The sequence below is a fragment of the Actinia tenebrosa genome, unplaced genomic scaffold, assembly GCF_029948245.1.
Source record: "Actinia tenebrosa isolate PJP-AT-01 unplaced genomic scaffold, QUT_ActTen_1.0 PGA_scaffold12__29_contigs__length_12842862, whole genome shotgun sequence".
NCBI lineage: Eukaryota > Metazoa > Cnidaria > Anthozoa > Actiniaria > Actiniidae > Actinia > Actinia tenebrosa.
Window position 1 is genome coordinate 9,493,641 of NW_028292572.1, and position 19,721 is coordinate 9,513,361.

Consider the following 19,721-nt stretch of genomic DNA (forward strand, 5'->3'; position numbering starts at 1 on the left):
AAAGTCTTACGAAGACTTCCTGTATTCTTGGCATCCTGAGGATTTGGTGTTAAGCAGTAAGCGCGCAGCACAGTCGCGCATACAGAAAGACTTACTGAGAATACACCAGGAGCGGTTCCCTAGTCATTTGGTGCCCGTTTGTTATAAGTCGCGTGACACTCGCATGCAAAGAAGAGATGTCTTAGTACCCGGCACGAATGTTCAACTGCAGAACGCAGTTACCCACGATAAAGCCTGGGTACCCATAGAAAAGGTGGAAAAAATAACCTCCCATCCAGACTGGCGCTTGGGCTATTGCATGACAGTCCACAGCGCGCAAGGTCTTACCATAAAAGAAACCTTATGAATCATAGACCAGCGGCTGTGTTGGAGCAACCTTATCTACACCGCCGTGAGTCGTGTGGAGTATGCCAAACAGTTAAAAAGAGCCTGGGGTCCGCAACTGCGTTACGACCGCACCCCAGAAGACATAGCAAAGGAGAACATTGCTAAGAAACTCCTTCGCTACAAGCGGCACGACCAAGAAATAAATATGACGTTCGACCTATGCGTGGACGACGTCTATAAGAAAGGCGCCCGCTGCGCAAAGTGTAACATACCGCTACTATGGAGGTTTGACCCAAATGACGATCAGCAGTTCTCCGTGGATCGTATAAATAATAAACGCGGGCATTGCAGAGGCAACGTAAGACTGACATGCCTAGAGTGTAATCGGGCGCGTGGAGCAGCACTACTCTGAGTCTTTGGGGACTATGAGCAGCTCTTCCTTGACGAATCCACGACTTGGGCCATTTAGGTAATACAACACGGGTTGCCCTTCCTTGGTGACGGACTTCGAAATCTCATACGTTTCCAGAGACCAGTTAGGATCCGTGGCTCTCTTACTGCCACCTTCAAGTTCCCCCGGCTGATAGAGGTATCGGACCACTATGTCACGGGGGAGCTTTTTTTCCTTCAGTCCGACCGCCCTTGAACTTCTGACGTAGGACTTGTGTTCCACGTGTTTCTTTTTTATGGCATCCTTGGGTTTTATTCCCGTAGCCCTGGCCGCCTCGTTGTTCAAAGCCGCGACGACCTGGGGGAGCCTCTGAGTCCATTCCCTGTTGCGTTTGGAGGGATCTTCCAGCTCTTTCCAATACTGGTACCCAAAGAGACGCTCGGCCAGGGTCTTATTGAATCTTTCGACGATGCTCTGACCCCTGTGGTACTCAGCTTCAGCTCTCCTAATCTTGGTGTCGTGGTCTTTCAGGGTCTTAGTAACTGCGCCCATGAACTCTGTCCCCGTATCCACTTGCAGCAGCTTAGGCCATTTCAAGACGCGCTTATAAATCCTACCTAGGGCTTCTGCGACTTCCCCAGAATCCTTGCTGGTTATGGGTTCGGCGTCCTTGTATCTGCTTGCGATATCGACTACGGTCAAAGCGTATCTATAGGTCTTTCTTCTCACCTTGTCGTGCGGTAAGAAAAGCAAATCCGCCTGGTGAACTTCATTAGGGGCATTTACGGTGAAGCTGGGCCTGGGAATGTACTTGGGCACGGGAAGATAAACCTGCCAGAGGGTTTGTTTTTTTAACCAGTTTTTAGCCGTTTCTTCTGATACCCTGGCCGCGGTCGCGAGTTTCTTGATGGCCGACGCTCCTCTCCAATAGCCTTCAGGCCCATAGTAAATCCTTTTAAGTTTGTCCTCTGTTCGACCCATTATATGAATTCTAAAACAAGATTGATCTTTCGCCCGTTGAAATCCACCGTCTTTCCGTCCACTTTAATGGTGATGTTTATGCTTTCTACCAAATGAGACAAGTCATAGCTCAAAGAAATGGGAGTGTATTCTACTGGGTCAAATGGATTACCTTTGGGCAGAAACTTGGACATAAGAGAAGACTTTTCTCCATTGTTGTAACTATTGACCAAGTCGCAATAGACTTCGTAAGAGGATGCGACTTTCCATTTCACATCATATGTACTGCCGCTATTTATCGTGGTACTAGTAAGGCCCAGGAGTTCTACCAATGAACTGTCCTTTAGATTGGCGCTTCCACTATTTTTCTTGAATTTCATTTCATGGGGTAATCCTGTGGTAAGAGTATATCCATGCTTTGCTAGCTCCTTAGCCAGTGTTATAGGGGTGTAATGGGAATCTGGCAACTTTGGTTTGGTGCCGGAAGTTCCGATGACAAAGCCATTAATTAAATTATACCAAGAATTGTACAAAGAGCAACTAACCAACCGAACCTTATGGGCTTTGATGGGGGGATTCAGATAAGTGGTAAAGTCATTCTTGTCGCTTTCCAAAAAGACGATCATTATATATTAGACGCTCATGCTTCGCGTAGTGAGATTAAACTAAATACGCCAAAGCTACGCCTCCCGCCAGCCCTGCGATTCCTACGAAGACCAATTCACTATCTTTTTGTTTCTTAGAAGGCTGGTAGTAATTCTTAAACTGAGGCTTTCTCAACCCCGTCGATGCCGCGGGGTGTGCTTGCGCATAAAGTTTAAAGGCGTAGTCTGTGTTTTCGAAGTTCTTATCCGCCTGCATCTTGTCTTGGTAATTCTTGTCCAACCAATCCCTGTAAGCTTGTCTTTTTTCATTCCAAGCTGCCACGTCCCGCTGATATTTCTCCAGCGCCAAGTCGTGTCTCTTCCTTTCGGCGGCCAAATCTCCGCTTTTGTCGCCTCTGACTAATCTATCCAAATACTGACCACCATAATTAGCTCCAGTGAATGCTAAAGCTGCAATGACTCCACCTACGACCACGCTAGCCATTATATACCAGCAAACACAGTTTGCTTCTAGATTATGTCGTCGGTAGGTACTTTTCCTTCCGTAGGTAATCCTTTACCATGATAGCCCCGCCCACGGCAGCGGTCATCTTAGCAAAATTAGCGAAGCTCTTGCTTGGGTCTTCAGTAAAGTCTTCTTTGAGCACTTTCTTACCTACCCAACCAATACCCGCAACGATGGAAGTAATGATAGCTGCTTCTTCAACAGTTTTCAATAACGCGGTTGACATTATATTACAAAGCGAGAAGGTTATTACTCCATTTCAGGGATTTTGCTTTTTCTCACGGGCGGCTCCGCAGGTGCGTAATGTGCTGGTTCCAATTTTACTTTTGGCTTTGCTGCCCGCCATTGTAAGTAGAGGCTGCCTGCTGCTATGATGACTCCCAACGCGCCAATGACGTACCCAGGATTAATAAAGGATTCCTCTTCTTTTTCCTCCACCTTTTCTTCTTTTTTGGCTTTGTTTTTCCTGTTCATCTCTGCGAGCTTCTTCCCCGCGGCAACTCTGCCTGGAGATTTAGCCTTGGTAATCTTTTGCTCCTCTTGGGGCTGCTCTACCTTCGACTCTGGTTCACTCATTTATATCTAAGGACTTGAAGGACTTGATAAGTAACTTAAGGTAACCTGGGTAAGTACTTGAGAAGGACTTGATAAGTACTTGAGAATGACTTAAGGACGACTTGACTAAGTACTTGAGGCGACCTGGGTAATTCCTGAGGACGACTTGACTAAGTGATCAGGTACCTCAGCAAGTGCCGCCTGGAAGACCTTTTCGACTTCTCTGTCCTTCTTGAAGTCCTTCCAAGACACCAGTACCTCCTTCAAGTCGACATGCTGAGCTACGTGAAGTGCCGCAGAGGCGACTGCCATTAACTTACCACACTTCAACGACAACCAGCCGCAGGTTATCTTAAGTTCTTGGGCGATGACATAGTCCTCGCTTATGTCCTTCCGCAGTTGCTCCACGTCGTCTATGGGCAGCGCAAGTCCAAGTAATTTAGTCGCAAGTCGGATAGCGGAATCTGCTACGGCGTCCGTGGTCTTACTTGCAAGGGCGGCCTCGTACCTCTTATGGAACTTCTTGACTTCCTCTTCCGACAACTTATTAACCTGCTCATGGGTAAGTTCCTTGCCTATCATTTCTTTGCACTTCCCAGAAGACACCAGGATGTTAAGTTGTTCCTTAAGGTTACTTTCGTCTAACTGTGTGGGGACTTCATCTAAGAGCTGCTCAATCTCCATATACATTAGGAATCAAAGATCGCAGATCTTTATGGAATACGGAAACCTCAAAGAGAAGATCATCTTGGAATGTTGGTGTGTTTTTAGATGCCGCATGTATTCATGCAACTGTTCCTTACTTATCTCACCGCCGTAGTCGCTTAAGATGGTTTCCAGATCAGACTTGCTCGGAGTATAAAATACGACGAGTGAACCTATGTTTTCCCTGAAGGGCTTAGAGACGCTGGTAAGCTGCTGGGAAAGCAACCAAACGCTAATATTGTCGTGTCTGCCGCTAAAGGCGAGTTTAACGAGCTCGGAAGTGCGTTTCTTTACGTCGTCCCCGCAGGCAATGTCATCCAGTATGAGGAGTGTCTGTGTATCTTTAGGGAATTGTTTATGCCAGAACTTAAGATGACTGGATAACTCATTAGGGTCTAAGATATCCACAAAGAAGTCGTCATCTTTTGCGCCTACACCCGTCCAGGTGCGGTTATTCACGTAGGTGGGGCAAAGTAGCACTATGTAGTCGAAGCGGTATCTAAAGGGTCCTAATAGCTGCTCCACGACGAATTGGGTCTTTCCGCAGCCGGTGGGTCCTACTATCAGAGCGTTACAAGGCATGTGATCTGGGTTCATATATTCCAGCAAACAAATTTATTCCCTGGTATATATGGAGCCTACGGAAGCAGTGCAGAGAATCGTTAACGACATTAAAGATAAGAGAGACACCATTGAAATGCAAAGGGAGGAAATTGATCGCCTTAAAGAGCGCGTGCAGGAATTGTACGATGAAATGTGTGGTCTGAAGCGCGCGGAAAGGTTTGGTGCCCTGTTAACGATGGCCTCATGGGCTAAGGAGTCCGTTAAGGATTTCATGGCGTATCCCATATAAGGATTATTAAATTCTTATTATATAGATGGGGTGCAAGCATTGTGGTAAGGAGTTCAGCAGCAAGCAGATGTTAAGATATCACGCGTCAAAGAATGTTTGTAGGAAGACACAAAGTAGGCGTTGTGAACACTGTAGCAGGTTGTTCAGCAGTAAGCAGATGTTAGCGTACCACGTAGAGAACAAAGTGTGTCTAAAGAATGTATGTAAGCGCTGCGAAGAAGACAAAGATGATGACTGGCACATGCTGCGCTGCCTGACTAACTACGATCTAAATGGCGTAGCGTGTGAGACGCACGGCGACGTTGCCTTGCGCTGCTGCCCTAAAGAAACAACGACGGCGTTGATACGTCGAAAGAAGGAAATAGACATGCGCTTTGCTATGTTCGACCGCGTTGAAGGTGTGCGCTGGGAAGACAGAGAATATTGGGAGGCGGACTGTCCGCGCTGCGGATGTCGAAGGGATGAACAGCATGTGTGGCAGTGTTTATATGTGCACGCGGACGCACCAAGGACATTTAAAGAATTCGCTGATGACCTTGAAAGAAGGCGCACCAGAAATGAGGAGCAGCGCCTAATAAGGTCTAAATAAGGATTGAAAAAGTATCAGGGGGGCCTGGAGGACCTCTCATCGAGTTTCGGAAAGTGTTTGACGAAATCCTTTATTATTTATTAGATCCTTATTAGGGCTAATAAAGACGCAATAAATAATAAGCCCTTCCTTGAAATAGTTTCCGGGGCATTTAATAAGGATCTAATAAATAATAAGGACTTCCTTAAAATAGTTTCCAAAATCGCCTTGTACCTACGTATATGCTAGCCTACCTTGCAGCATTCCTAGGAGGATTCCTAACCACCCTTTCAATATATGGACTGTATTACATGCGAACCCCCTGCTGACTGCATCGTTAAAAAAGAGTCGCCGGCCCTCATTGTCGACGAACCCCACTTAGATAATGCTGCGCCTAACCACATAGGATCGAAGGAAGGATGCACTTTGCGACGTCAAAGGCCCAGCGGCCATCCTTCTTACCATACGACCTCAGATGCGTAAACTCCTGTCCTTCGATGACGTAACGGACGCGATCCGGCGCCCACAGGCTGTACGTGACATCCTCATGCGCCAATAACAACCGTAGCCTGTCTTCAAAGGCTACGTAATTTTTTATTTCGTAGGTAACGTCCTCCTTTAAGTCTCGCCAGTGTATCTGCCTTACCGCGTTAAACGCCATATATTCTATGAAATATCTTTAAGTGCGTCTTTAAAGTGTCTGTGTTCCTAAAGCGCTTGCAGCACCACCTACAAGGCAGGCGAATTCCTCGCGCATACTCCGTGATGCTCCTGCAGATGTCGTCGTAGTCGTTGCTTATCAGCACCTTAAATCCATTTTCCTCGTAGCCGCTTAAGAGGCGGCGTTGATCCTCAGACAATACCCCATTGCCTTTCGGAGTCTTCAGCTCGATGCAGAATCCACGGTACCGCCTGTGAGCATTAAGGATGAGCAGATCAGGTTGACCGCGTTGATATCCTTTCTGCCAGCACTTTATGCGCTTGCCGTCGCTGTCCTGCAATTCTCCTAAACCCGGTGTTATGAGCATCTGAGGGTAAAAGCGGCGGATGTAATTTACCACCTTCTTATGTAAGTCAAACTCATTCTCGATTTTGAATATCAATTTGTTGGGGCCGTCAAAGCGCCGCTCTATCTCGTACTTGCCGGTCTTCCTTAGCGCGGGAAGGACTTCCTCAAAGACCCAATCACGAAACTCTACGGCCTTGGGTAGTTTGGAGCTAAATATCAGCTGATACAACCCAGGTTCGGAAATGAACACGGAATGTGGGTGCATAGTACAAGTGTCGCGATTCACGACCCCTTTTAACTCAGACAGTCTTTTCTTGTACTTATCCGAAACGTGCGTGATCAAAGCATCTCTAGCATTGGAATATTCCAACGCCGCGGCGACTTCCTTCCCCTTGAAGTACAGCTCATCGCCTTGCACTATGCATCGTAGTTTGGTGTTGTTGTTTTCGAAGACGCGTAACATGGTATATTAGTCGAATATTTTAATTTTTCGTTCACTTTGTTCACGAAACTAGTAGGCGACGCTCTTTAATTGGTTCATTTCTACGCTTAACTGCGCGTCAGACACCACGAAGACGTAGCAGTTTATCTTATCGCCGTCGCTCGCACTGGTGTTCTTTGTGCGCTTGATCTCCAATGTTATGCCATCCTGCGTATTTACTAGACGTAACCCCTGACCATGTAGGTCTTCGTCGTTGGTGGTGCGCATGTCGATCCATAACGCGTACTTATCCTTAAAGAATTCCTCAGGGCTAATTTGGTCGCCAAACTTGCGCATTGCCTCCCTGTACACGCCTGCGGGCTTTATTCCCTGGGAGTAAACCTTGTTTGGGACTCCGTTGACATTCACCCCCACGTTAGTAATGTTGGGGTTGTGGAAGGCCTCGGAGTCGCGCTTACCAGCCTCATAGGGTTTGGCAAACACCAACATCAACCCCGTGAGACTTCTTCGTGGGAGGTTAATACTTTGGTTAATAACCTCATCCGTCTTATCCAAGAAGCTAAATGTCTTGTACATCACTACGTGGTCGTAAAGGAATGCCTTGCCGGAGCTGTATTCCATACCGGCGCTACGGGCCAGCTCTTCGCTGTATACCGTTTCGTACTGCAACTCTAAGTTGGTGATAGAATAAGGATCAACAGCCCCGCTAATTGCGGTGTCCATGCCTCCAATGACGTTCGTAGTGTCCGCCAAGGTTACTTCAAACTGTAACTCGGATAACTGTCTGGGGTAATACACACCATGGTTCGTAATCACTTCAAAGTCCAAAGGGATAACGTACTTGCTACCATAGGCGGTCTTTACCCTCGTTGCGTCTGCTACTGCGGTTGCTCCGCTGGAGTCCGTAGGCGCCGGGTTGGTGTCGCTGCGAAGCTTACGAAGAATAACGCTTCCAATTCCCTGCTCTATCTTTTGTGCACGGTCAAAGGCTGTTAGCCACAGATCCTTATACGTGGTGTACAAATCGTACCTATTTAAGTCTAAAAGGGATTCCCCGGCAAACTTGATTCTCATCTTAGAGACGAGGTTCCTACCCACATTATTGACGGTATAGCGCTTGTCCTTGGTGCTTGGTTGTATTGCTAGGTCAAACCTTAGCGCCAAGGTGCCAGGAACTAAGACTAGGTTATCCGTTAGGCGGGGCACGCCTACATACAGCGTCTCCCCTGGTTTTGCGCTGCTGGGGGTAAAGGTGACCCGGTGAAAGGTGCGTTCTGCTTTCAGCCCGCCAACCTGCTTAGGTAATACGTTGGGGTTTAACTTTGAGCTTATCATATATAATGGAAGTAGAAGGAACGGATTTCGACCCCACCACTGAAGAAGGTCAAGTCGACATTAACGATGAAGAATACGAGTCTTTGCTTCCCGATGACAACGTAGACTCCCGAGGTCTCTTCGATAAGCTAAGACGCAAATATGGCAGCAGGGCCCGTGATGCTCTGCGCTCTTTAAGAGATAAATTCAAATCTAAGAATCCCCACGAACCCGTCCCGGAGTATCTACAAATGGAAGACTTGGACGCAAGAACTGAAATATTAAGAGAAGTCATCGACAACGTAAAGCAGCGATATCCTAACGCAAATCTGGTTCTTTTAGAGTTCGGAGTAGGAGATAAAGGCCAAATCCAAGTTCGATACGCAGGTAGAGAAAAATGGTACAACTTTTATCAAAGAAAGGACTCTACCTTACTTAACAGTGGCCTTTCGAAAGAAATAACGACAGCGTTGGGAAATCCTAACCTAACGCTGTTGTCTACCTTGAGTAAAAAGGAAACTACGAGGCTCCATGAAGAATACCTTAAAAGCGTCAAAATGCCAAGCGTTAAAGCAAGCCTTGAATCTATAAACGTATTACTTAATAAGCAACAAGAAAAACTCCGACAATTAGAAACCACTGAAGAGGAAAAGACCAAAGAACTCGAAGAACTTCCGCCAAATAGTGACGCAACTAAAAGCTTGGCGAGCTTCTTGCAAAAGCTAAAAGCTGAAAAGGAAGCACATCAAAAGGAAATGCAGGAAAACCAGGCAACCATCGACGACCTTACGCGACAACTTGACGAAGCAGCCAAGAAGGGGGGTGGTATTGATGGTCGCTTCGAAGCCGTCCAGGAGGAAAACCAAGCATTACAGGGGCGCATAGAAGAATTGGAAGACGAATTCATGAAACAAGGCAGGCTAACTACTGAAAGTCATGCCGTCGAAATTGCAGACTTTAAAGCTAGGCTCTCTAAGCTGCTAGAAGAAAAAAGCGCAGCAAAAAATCAGCTAAGGGCTGCTTTGAATGAATCGGCGGGAAAAGACGCAGAGCTACAGCGCTTGGGAAAAGAATTAATGGAGTCTGTCGACAGAGAAAGGCAAGTAATGGCGGACAAGGCAGTGGCGGAGGAACAAATACGACAACTTCAACAGGCCGTCGAAGACTTGGAGGGGCAAATAGAGCGGCAGCAGGAAATAAGTAATGACCAAAACCGCTCTGAAGAGGAAAGGGAAGCGGCTCAAAGGGAATTAGAAACCCTTAGGGAAAGGGTCGCAGAATTACAGGCGCAAAGGGAAGGCATAGAGCGAGAGTTGGGGCTTACCACCAAGGAAAAGATAAAAAAGCTCCTGGTGAAGTATGGCATTCCGCTGGCATTTGCGGTCGCTATTTCTAGCGTAGTAGGAGTAATCCTATCCGCGCTTAAGGCTACGGGCGCAGGCGTAAAGAAATTAGGGGCTGGCTTAACCGAATTAGGAAAAAAGATGGCAGCCGGCTTGCCTGGGCTGCTTGGTAGCGTTATTGGCCTGGCACTTAGAGCCGGCGGCGAACTGTTGAAGTTCGTGGGCAACAACATCTGGATATTAGTAGTAGCTATTGGGGTGGTCCTCCTGAAAAAGATGAAGGGTTAGTCTTACCCTTGTGCGTTGCTGGGGGCTTATCGTCGTCAGGCATCCTCGACTGGGGATAAGTAAAGATAGTATTCGCGCCGCCTTGATAATACGGAACTAGCGGTATGGCGGTCATGGTGGAAATGGTCTTATGACTCCAAATAGCATCCGCCACGGCACCGGATCTCGAATAGGCGGTATTTATTCCAACGAAACCTGGATACTGGGAGGGATTCGAGGGGTCAGCATCACTGGGGCGAACTTGAAGCTTCGCATATTGACAATTGGCTATCATATGAAAAGTCACCGACGTTAGGTTCTCCGCACTTGCGGGCGTGGGCTCAAACGTGAAATGAGTCGGAGCCCTGTTATTCGTCTTTTTCCTGTAAGGCAATAATGGGGTGTTGGTCTCGTCAACGATCCTAAACCCGGCATTGCAGTTATTCCACCCGCTAATGGTAATGGTGCACATAATCAATCCCAAACCCCCAACCTTTACCCACAACCCAGTCTCGCGCCAACTGTCACCCTTTCCATACCCCCCATCCTCCAAATAATGAAGAAACCAGTCCTCTTTCGTGTGTGGGTTCATATATTCCAGCAAACATAGTTTGCTTCTAGAGGCTAAGCACCGTAAGAGTGCTAATGCTTTTGTGGTTATAAGCTGCATCTCTTTGATTTTCTATGCTATTTACCGTAACCTTTCCGGTATCGTCTACGCGCATTTGCAGCTTTACCTTCCCATGGCAATCGGCAACCATGTGGAAAGTCCAAACCGATAGATTCTCGGCGCTGCCGGGATTGGGTTCTACGGAGAAATGCGCAGGCTCCCTGTTGTTTGTCTTCGTACGCATAGGCTGCAGTATGCCATTCTCATCTAGAAACCTAAAGCCGACGTTAGCATGGCTGCTCGTACCAATGCAAATGCTGCATATTATCAGCTTTTTTCCTGAGTAGTTCAGGTCCACGGACATCCCCGTGACATCAACCCAAGAGCTCTGGTTGTATTTTTTCTTGCCTGTGTAAGTCGTATAAACACAATCTACTCCAGCTACGTAGGGGTTGTTCATCGCCATATATAATAACTCAGACCAATGCTTGCGGTGGCTAAGCCGGCTTTTAGTAAGTTATGGTCATATTCCTCAGGTATCGTAGGCAGGACCTTCTTCTTGATTACGTTCTTTGGTTTCCCTGCAGGATTCTCTACGTGCTCCTTCTTTGGCTTCTCCACGAAATGGGGAATGTTCCTAAGAGTGTCAGAGTTCACGTCATTCACCCCAAACTTCATGTCTTTGGTAGCTCGTTGAAGTTTGTTGTTGTAACCCACGACGGAATCGGCGTTGATAACCAAATTACTTGGCATTAACCAACAACCGGGCGACAAGGCATAATCTAGCCGCACTTTAGATTGCTGCACCGCAAGTTGATACCTTTGAACTGACTTAGAGATCTCATTCTCGATAACAGCGCTTTCGAAGAGGACAAGGAATACTTGTTGCGTTTCCTGCGACGCACCACTAGCATCTACGATGGGGCTGCGAGTGCTAACCTGGGCCCCTAGAATGCAGTAAACAAAGGCTTCAATGCTGCGGTTAATCCTTGCTAGGTTTTTCAGTCCAATGCCCTTTGCGGCAAAGAAAGGCGTCCATGGGTATCTCTGCTTGCTTTCTATGAAGTAGATTAGATTCCCTTTCGTTCCGCTGCCTCCTAAGTCTGAGAATTCGTAGGAACTGGGGTACCCCATACCCGGCGTTTCTATGCTGGCACCAACATACGAAGCATAGGTGTAAGTCTCTCCTAAACCATGGGCGGCACCCTCTTTGTTGCGAAAATCAGGGTTGGTAAGTTTAAACTCATTCCTTAATCGCTCCCATGCGACTTTGTCATATTTGTTATCCTTTGGGTCAAAGACAGTGTCGCCCGGAAGCGGCACTCCTAACTCAAACAATATCCTACGAATAGTAAAAGTAACGTGGAATCTTAGGAAAGGAATATGGAACATGTCCGCGGCTATGCCACATCCTTTAGTAGCAGCCCAGACAGCAAAGTTCAACTGCTGCGGCCAATACCGCATGTTGGGGCCCGATAACCATTCTCTGGATTCTTTCCCTGAGTTATGTTTCATCCTCGTCTCTTTGAAGATGTCTCTGACTTTTGTCTTGAACGTGGTAGGGCCCACGGGGATTTCTAAGGAGGTAACCATCTTAGCAAAGTCATTCGCTCCACCTTTGTTGTCGTAAAATGGGTAATCCTCCGTTGCCGGTAATAGATTCTCTGGAAAATTGGGTTGCCTTTCTACCGCGTGCTTGGCAGTCGCCTTGGCAGTCGCCTTTGGCTCCAAGTCCTCATTGCTGTACATTCTGGAGCCGTTAAAGTAAATCCCATCTGGCTTTCTTTCGAACTTACTAGGGTCTGCATGCGGAAACATCTTCCTAAACGCTCTCCAGTTCCAGTAATCCCGGTTGTCGTGATGTGGCTGCTCCTCAATATCATTCCCAAAAGCGTCGTACATTAGTATATATAATGGATGTTATACCATCAGCACCTCAGTTGTATCCAGATGTTCCAAACTATCACACCACAGCACCAATTGAAAACGCTGAGAACTTTCGCTTAAACAAAGCAAATTTAATCCTGGCTTACTTGGACGCACAAGTTAAACACTACGAGAACGTAAGGAAGAAGCATGCCCGCGCCCGCAGCACTCTGCATAAGGCGGCGGTAACTTCGGGGTCCATATCCGTAGTGTTAACGGGCTCCGGCGTTGCTACTTCTTTGACGGGGCCCGGCGTCGTTGTGGGTGTTCCTTTGGCCGGCGTTGGGGCGGCTTGTGGTATTGTCTCCGCTGTCTCCACGGGCATCATGAAACAATTATCGAATAAGATATCCAAACATGACACGACCATAGCCCTAGCAAGGGCAAAATCTAACACGATTGCCGACCTCGTCTCCAAAGCTCTTGTCGACCGTAAGATAGACGACGTGGAGTTCTCCTTGATTCTTGCGGAGGAGAAGAAGTACGAGGAATTAAAATCGGGCACCAAAAAAACAATCATAAGAGATCTGTCCGACGAAACCCGAAAGAAGATCTACGAACAGGCCAAGGAAGACCTACAAAGAAAACTCGCTCAGTAGACATTCACTTTGAATTCACGTCAACGTCTGGGTATCCATACTAACAGCGGATGCTCGGGGTCTATCTCCTTGAAGATCTCGTAGATCGCATCTGGATAGTGGGGAATATTCTTATCCAAACGGCAAAACAACCACTCAGCTCTACTCATCGCATCCCTAGACACCTCCGGGATGGGTTCATTGGTAATTTGAGATAAAAGGTAGGGAATAGCCTTGTAATATTTTCCTAGCTTTAATTTTTTCAATGTCTTCCGTAGACTTTGCGGGGTTGGCTCTTCTAAGTGGCCTATGATTTTCTTCTTTACTTCGTTGTCTAAATACACTGGTCGATAACCTTGGATATGACTCATCCAGTCCCTAAAGTATTTTATTCTCTTATAGGGTGTTTTCTTACGACCTCCATTGGCGTAATACTGCTCTCTGGTAGCGTTTGGTACGGCATTACGGATATTCTTACCACACTCGTAACACTGTGCTGACGTGTCATCTTCTATTTGCATTTTTTTACCACAACAAATATACTTATTTGGCTTAGTAGGTACAAACTTGGGTTTCAAGCACTTTACACAGAAATCATAAACAAACTCTTTACATTCGTGCATATATATATCATAGATTTCGCAAACACAGCAGCAGTAAGGCGCTCCTCGACACGGTCGCCGGATCGCGCAAGGGGGTCCCAAGCCCGGGAAATACCCGTGAAATTCCAGGTGCATTGCCGACGCTCCGCGAGTCCGCCTTACTGCTGCTAGAAGGGAGGATGAAGAAGGGAGAGAAGGATGGAAGGAAAAATGAGTGAGAGGTAGAGTGAAAAATTCGTAGGAGGTTGAACACGGAAAATAATAAGTGAAAAGAAAGGAGTAAATGTTTCAAGGGAGGGAGAAAGAAAGGAGGGGGGGGGGGGGAAGAAGGGAGGATGAAGAAGGGAGAGAAGGATGGAAGGAAAAATGAGTGAGAGGTAGAGTGAAAAATTCGCAGGAGGTTAATCAAGGAAAATAATAAGTGAAAAGAAAGGAGTAAATGTTTCAAGGGAGGAAGAAAGAAAGGAGGGGGGGGGGGGGAGTGGGGAGGGGGATGAAGGGAGGGGGAAGAAGGGAGAGAAGGATGGATGGATGGAAGGATGGATGGATGGAACAAGAAAGGAAGAAAGGAAAATGACTATTTCTCTTACCGATTACAGTTTGTCTATAAACAGCCTTGAACCTATTGAGGTAGTATCTGCAAAATATATTTCTATAGTCAGATTGATTGCCAGATGGACATGGCAAAATATTATGCTAGGGGGTGTCCCAAATGAAGAAATGTATATAAAGAGATATTATGCATAGCTTCGAAAAAGCTAAGAGTAATTACAGCGTGAGGGAGGGAGGGAGGGGGGGTGTCTGGTGCACTGCAATATATTATCAGGGGCAGATCCAGGAATTTGTTAGGGGGTTTCCCAAATGAAGAAATGTATATAAAGAGATATTGGGTGTTAATATAGGGGACCTAGAGTCCTATTGTATTATCTCCTGCCCTTGGGCGAATCACGAAAAAATAAATTATGCTTAGCTTCAAAAAAGCTAAGAGTAAATTTACAGCATCAGGGGGGTGTCTGGTGCACTGCAGGACAACCCCTGGATACGCCCCTGATTATAAATATCCTTTCTTCTTGCCTGTTTGCTGAGTTATATCCATCCTTCATAAAACCAGTAAATCTTCTTTCTCCTGTTCTGGTAAAATCCCCCTGAAAAACAAGCAAAATCCAATCCAATGTCACTCAACCATAACTCTTTTTCCATGTTCTGTTCATTACGAAATCCGAGTTCACACTCATGTTGTAGAAGTAATCGTAATTGCAATCATAAGAAACATAAAGCATCGTTACAATGAAGCTAGGAGCGAAAGGTTTTTTTTTATGACTATGATTACGATCACCTTACGATCATTTGTGAACCGAGGAATAATCAAAAACAAGTGTGAAGTAAGGAATACCCAGTGGCAGCTCTCACTTAATGCTAAAAATGTCAAAAAGTGCCAAAAGAGATGAAGCTTACTACATATTGACAGGGTGGTTTTTGAACAGGTGGGAGACGAGGTGGGAGACGGGGTGGGATCTTTAAGGTAGCCGTAACTATGCGTTGTGATTCGATGAATCATAGACCTCCTTAGCTTGGGTGTATTGTTTTTTTCATCACAGACCACATGTTATTCCCCAGAGAATAAGATTCTTGGTTTTAGTTGTATCCACATTCAAGTGTCTTGTCATGTGCAACCTGGGATTACACTCAAGCTAAAGAATTCTATTGGAAGACAAGGGAAAACCATTTTAAACTTCTAGAAAAGTCAATTAAAATATGTGCTGTAATTCAGTACGTTTTTTGTTTCTCACTTATGCAAAAACTGCTATATACACTTACTTTCAAGAATGTTGTCATACGAAAATAGAACATTAGTGATTTAGTGGGATAGGAATTATATTAAAAAACAAAAGAAGATCACTGAAGCTGAACTTTTTTTTGTCTTTTAAATAATTCCTTTCTCACTAAGTTACGAATGTTCTATTCTTGTATGACAACCTTCTTGCAAGTAGGTGTATATATAAAATATGATGATGATGATGATGACCATGATGATGATGATGATGATAATGGGATTAAAAGAGAATATTGCACAGAGTGGCTCTTCTTTTACTAGATTCCAATAGGATTTTTTATATATTGGACTCTTCCTGAGATTATAAAAGTGATTAGGTTTGTGATGCTATTGTGAACAAGCCTGATCTATAACACAGGCTACCCAATGATAGAAACTCACCTTCAAAGCTGCTGTCCCAGCGTACTGTCTACTTATGGCATCTCCATTATTAGCCCACATTTCTTGAAATGATGAGCGAACATCAGCAGGTAAGGATTGATCTGGTAGTAGCTTCCCAAGCTTACGAAGCTGTTTAGATAGATAAATCTTGGGTTAGATTTGATTTGACACAATTGCTCTTATCATCATTTTCATGTTTGTTGAGATTCTGCCTTGATTCAAGGGTTTTTCTATGGGTTCTCTGGTTTTCCTGTTTCTGCAAGTTACCCTACCTAGCTAAAATCACAATTAGATCTGTGTGTTAGTTGTGCCCTGACTGTGATCAGCCTAGAGGTTACAAGTTTCAGGGCTTGATCTGTTAGCTGTACCCTGACCTAGATCAGCCTAGATGTTGTTTCAGGGTTCAATCTGTGAGTTAGCTGTGCCCTGACCTAGATCAGCCTAGATGTTGTTTCAGGGTTCAATCTGTGAGTTAACCAAGCCCTGACCTAGATCAGCCCAGAGGTTGTTTTAGGGTTCAATCCCAGGGTATCAATAATTTGTGCCTATGATCCTAGAATGCTGGGTGTACTGAACAGAATTTTACCTGGACTTCCATGACTTGACGAGCTAAAGCAGCTTGCACAACATTCGTCCTGTCCAAACAGTCCATGCAGTTGATGCGAAACACACTACGCTGTTCACAGATAATCCCCTTGGAGTCCGTCCTGTTCAAACAAACATTGAAAAACATCTCTTAAGGTGAGATAATACTAGCAACAGAAGCCTTAGAAATACAATTAACTTTGTTTATAGAGGATGACACTTGACAGTGATTCAACTGATAAACTCGTGGTCCTCTTTTAAGGTAGCCTGCAAAGCAGGTATTCTTGTGGGTTTGGGGAGAAACCGGGGTTTTGGGGGAACTATGGAAATTTGGCACATAGTTGACACAGGAACCCCAAAACTCCAATTCTTCCCCATACCCATCACGAGAACACCTGCTCTGCAGGCTACTTTTAACGTCTCTGGTTGATTAGGGATGGGACCTCCATTAAGTTGGTCATCTGGCGATATGAAGGTCTAACCATTTGCAGATGTAATTACATTACTTACTCATGCTATCATCCCATGCTCAACATAGGGACAGGTTGCATGACTTTGTTGCTCATATTGCTTCTTGAATTTTCACAAATAATTTCTTTTGTAAGATTTTTGTAATGTTTACATATAATTGAAATTTGTGATATGCTATTAACTGCTTCGGGTTTGAGAAAAAATCTGGGTCAAGTTGACATTGCAATGCACTTTGGGACTTTTTAGGGGACATTTTCAAAACGGTGTCTATCTTGCCCCCTAAAACAGCTCCAAAATGTATTGCAATACCAACTGGAACCAGTGCTTTTCTCAACCTCAGTACAGCTAAATAACGATCTTCAATGGTTTACAAACCAACAATATCTCATGTCTTTCAGTTCATCCATAATACCCTCCACTAATACTGAAACATTTTCAAACTTCATGCCACGACTAAAAGACAAATACCGAAAGACAGCACAGTTAATACTGCAGTGTATATTCAAAGCTCCCCCCCCCAGGAGGGCAAGAGAAAGAAAAAATGACAGAGTTTGTATGGAAGAAAATTGGGATTTCTGGGGGTAGGGGGGACTAAAAATTCCTCCGTGGGGGGAGAGGGTATGGATAATTTCTGGAACTACACAATTACTTGTTGTAACTTACCAGTGTTCATGGAAATCAAAAGTGACGTACGTCAGGAGAGGATTGTTAAAGAGAAGGATATTTTCCATAAATGCATCTCCAATAATCTGATGAAAAGCACCACAAGTGTTAAGACTATAATCAGGGGATCAAGGGTGCTGCAGCAGCTGTGCTCCCATCTTGCAGGTCTCTGGGTTCTCGGGTTTGAAATCCAGACTCAGTACATGTGTGATTAGGGGAAGCACGGGTGATGTAGCTGCGAGAACACTTGCCTCTCACCAAGGTGACCCGGGTTTGGACCTCGCTGAGCTTGGTATTTTATGTGAGTTGAGTTGTTTGTTGGTTTTCTCCTGTGCTTCAAAAGTTTTTCTCTGGGTACTCAGTTTTCCTTCCTCTGTAAAAATCAACTACTAAATTCTAATTCAATCCTAGGAGATGTTGACGATAGGGGTAACCTCAATATCTCTTTTCTCACTCACTGATGCGAATAAATTAGTGGGTTTTTTTTTCAGGATTTGTTAGGCCTCTTCCTTGATTTAAGTCTGTTTCAGGGTGTCAATAAAGGTGTAAGTCTGTTTCAGGATGTAAAATTTACAGATTTCTTTGGAAAATGGAGGGTTTCAGGGTATCGATAAAATTTGAAGACTTCTTTTTAAAATGGAAGATTACTGGTAGTTTGAAGTTGTAAGTAAAGGAGAATTTGAAATACAGGAAGTTAGAAATTTAATCCAGGAGATAGCATATTAATGCTTTGAACTAACCTTTTCACGACCTGTCTGATCAATCAGGTTGATGATCACCTGTCAATAAAATCAAAGAAATAATGGGTGGGTATTATGTAACAGGGTAAGTAAAAATAACAGGTACCTAATGGCTGGACATGACAAAAGTCCATGTAAAAAAGTGTACGTGTGTACTGACTAAAGATAGTCATACAATGTATCAAGAGAGATTTTGTAGCCTGTATAAAGAGGCTAAGATTCAGATGATTTAGCAAGATGATCAAAGATTTAGCTGTTCATTTGTTATGGGCATTTTTATAATTCAAAAAATCCCACCAGCCCCCTCCCCCTTAACGAATGGTCCCTTAGATAGACATACCACTCCACCATAGTGTTTCAACTGGGATGCAAAATGACTCATAAATGCCATCAGAGTCTCCTCTTTATCTGAAAAAAAGGATGAATGAATGAAAAGAAAATACAAAAGTAATGGTCAAAAGAGCTGGAAGGGTAAATGGATGGATGGATGGATGGATGGATGGATGGATGGATGGATGGATGGATGGATGGATGGAGGGAGGGAGGGAGGGAGAGAGGGATGGATGGATGGATGGATGAATGTAGGAATGAATATATGAAGAACAATTAATTAACTGTACCTTTATCAAGACGTGGTGGAGGTCTGTATTTAAAGCCAGGTTGACTCCAGTAAATGGGTACAGAACCACGCACTTGTACAAATGATACAGAATGATCATCTGTTTTTATGATCTATGTTGTAAGAGCAATGAAGAAATAAAATCAGTGCTCAATTATCTACAAACTATGAAACAACCACTGGACAGATCTGTTAGGCTTGTCTCTCAAAGAACAAATTGAGCAACTGGAAAAATCTTTCATAAAAGGAGAAAATACTCAGTTGTGTGTTACTGATTCCAGAAATAGTCCCCTCCATGGCTCCCTGCAACATCTTGAGAGGTTGCCAGGCCTTTGCATCGCAGTGAGACGAACTGTGGGCTTGCAATGATACTTGTGAATAATTGTCCAAGGTGTTAAAAAAATGTCTCTATCATTGCAAGCTCACCGATCATCTCGCTTTGATGCAAAGGCACGGCTACCTTTCAAGATGGCGTAGGGAACAGTGGAAGGAACTATTGCAAGTAAGAAGCTGGAAGGCGAGAGGCAAGTACATTTTTCCTTTGCCCATTTCGTTTTATTTTAACTTCAAAGATCACTTTCCCAATTTCAATCTGTAAGACAACCTTTAGCCGTCCATAAAAACCATTTGATTTATTAATTCATCACAACACCAAACTTACCTGTTCTGTTTCCACAAAATTAGCTACCTCTCCATCTTCATCTACCCCTCTTCTTTTATAGCGAGTACCTTGAAAAGAAGCAAAAGTTAAGATTTTAGGCAAAAGTGGCTTGATATTTTGAAACCCACAAATTCAAATACAGTAAAGATAAAAAGGTAAATTATACACCGTGAAAAGATGAAAAAACTTACGGACGTTTCGGATGCT

General features: G+C 44.7%; 1 protein-coding gene across 1 annotated transcript in view; it reads right to left on the reverse strand.

Moving 5' to 3' along the window:
• LOC116304761 (phosphatidylinositide 4-phosphatase SAC2) overlaps positions 1-19,721 on the reverse strand; it is a 39,862-nt gene that overhangs the window by 12,342 nt on the left and 7,799 nt on the right. Inside the window, exons 9-18 of the mRNA XM_089028034.1 lie at positions 19,515-19,582; positions 18,855-18,966; positions 18,575-18,642; positions 18,235-18,273; positions 17,495-17,580; positions 17,207-17,284; positions 16,362-16,482; positions 15,776-15,904; positions 14,635-14,705; positions 14,151-14,197 (exon numbers count right to left, since the gene is read on the reverse strand). Coding sequence (XP_088884160.1) covers positions 14,151-14,197; positions 14,635-14,705; positions 15,776-15,904; positions 16,362-16,482; positions 17,207-17,284; positions 17,495-17,580; positions 18,235-18,273; positions 18,575-18,642; positions 18,855-18,966; positions 19,515-19,582 — 819 coding nt within the window. The remainder of the gene's footprint in view (positions 1-14,150; positions 14,198-14,634; positions 14,706-15,775; positions 15,905-16,361; positions 16,483-17,206; positions 17,285-17,494; positions 17,581-18,234; positions 18,274-18,574; positions 18,643-18,854; positions 18,967-19,514; positions 19,583-19,721) is intronic.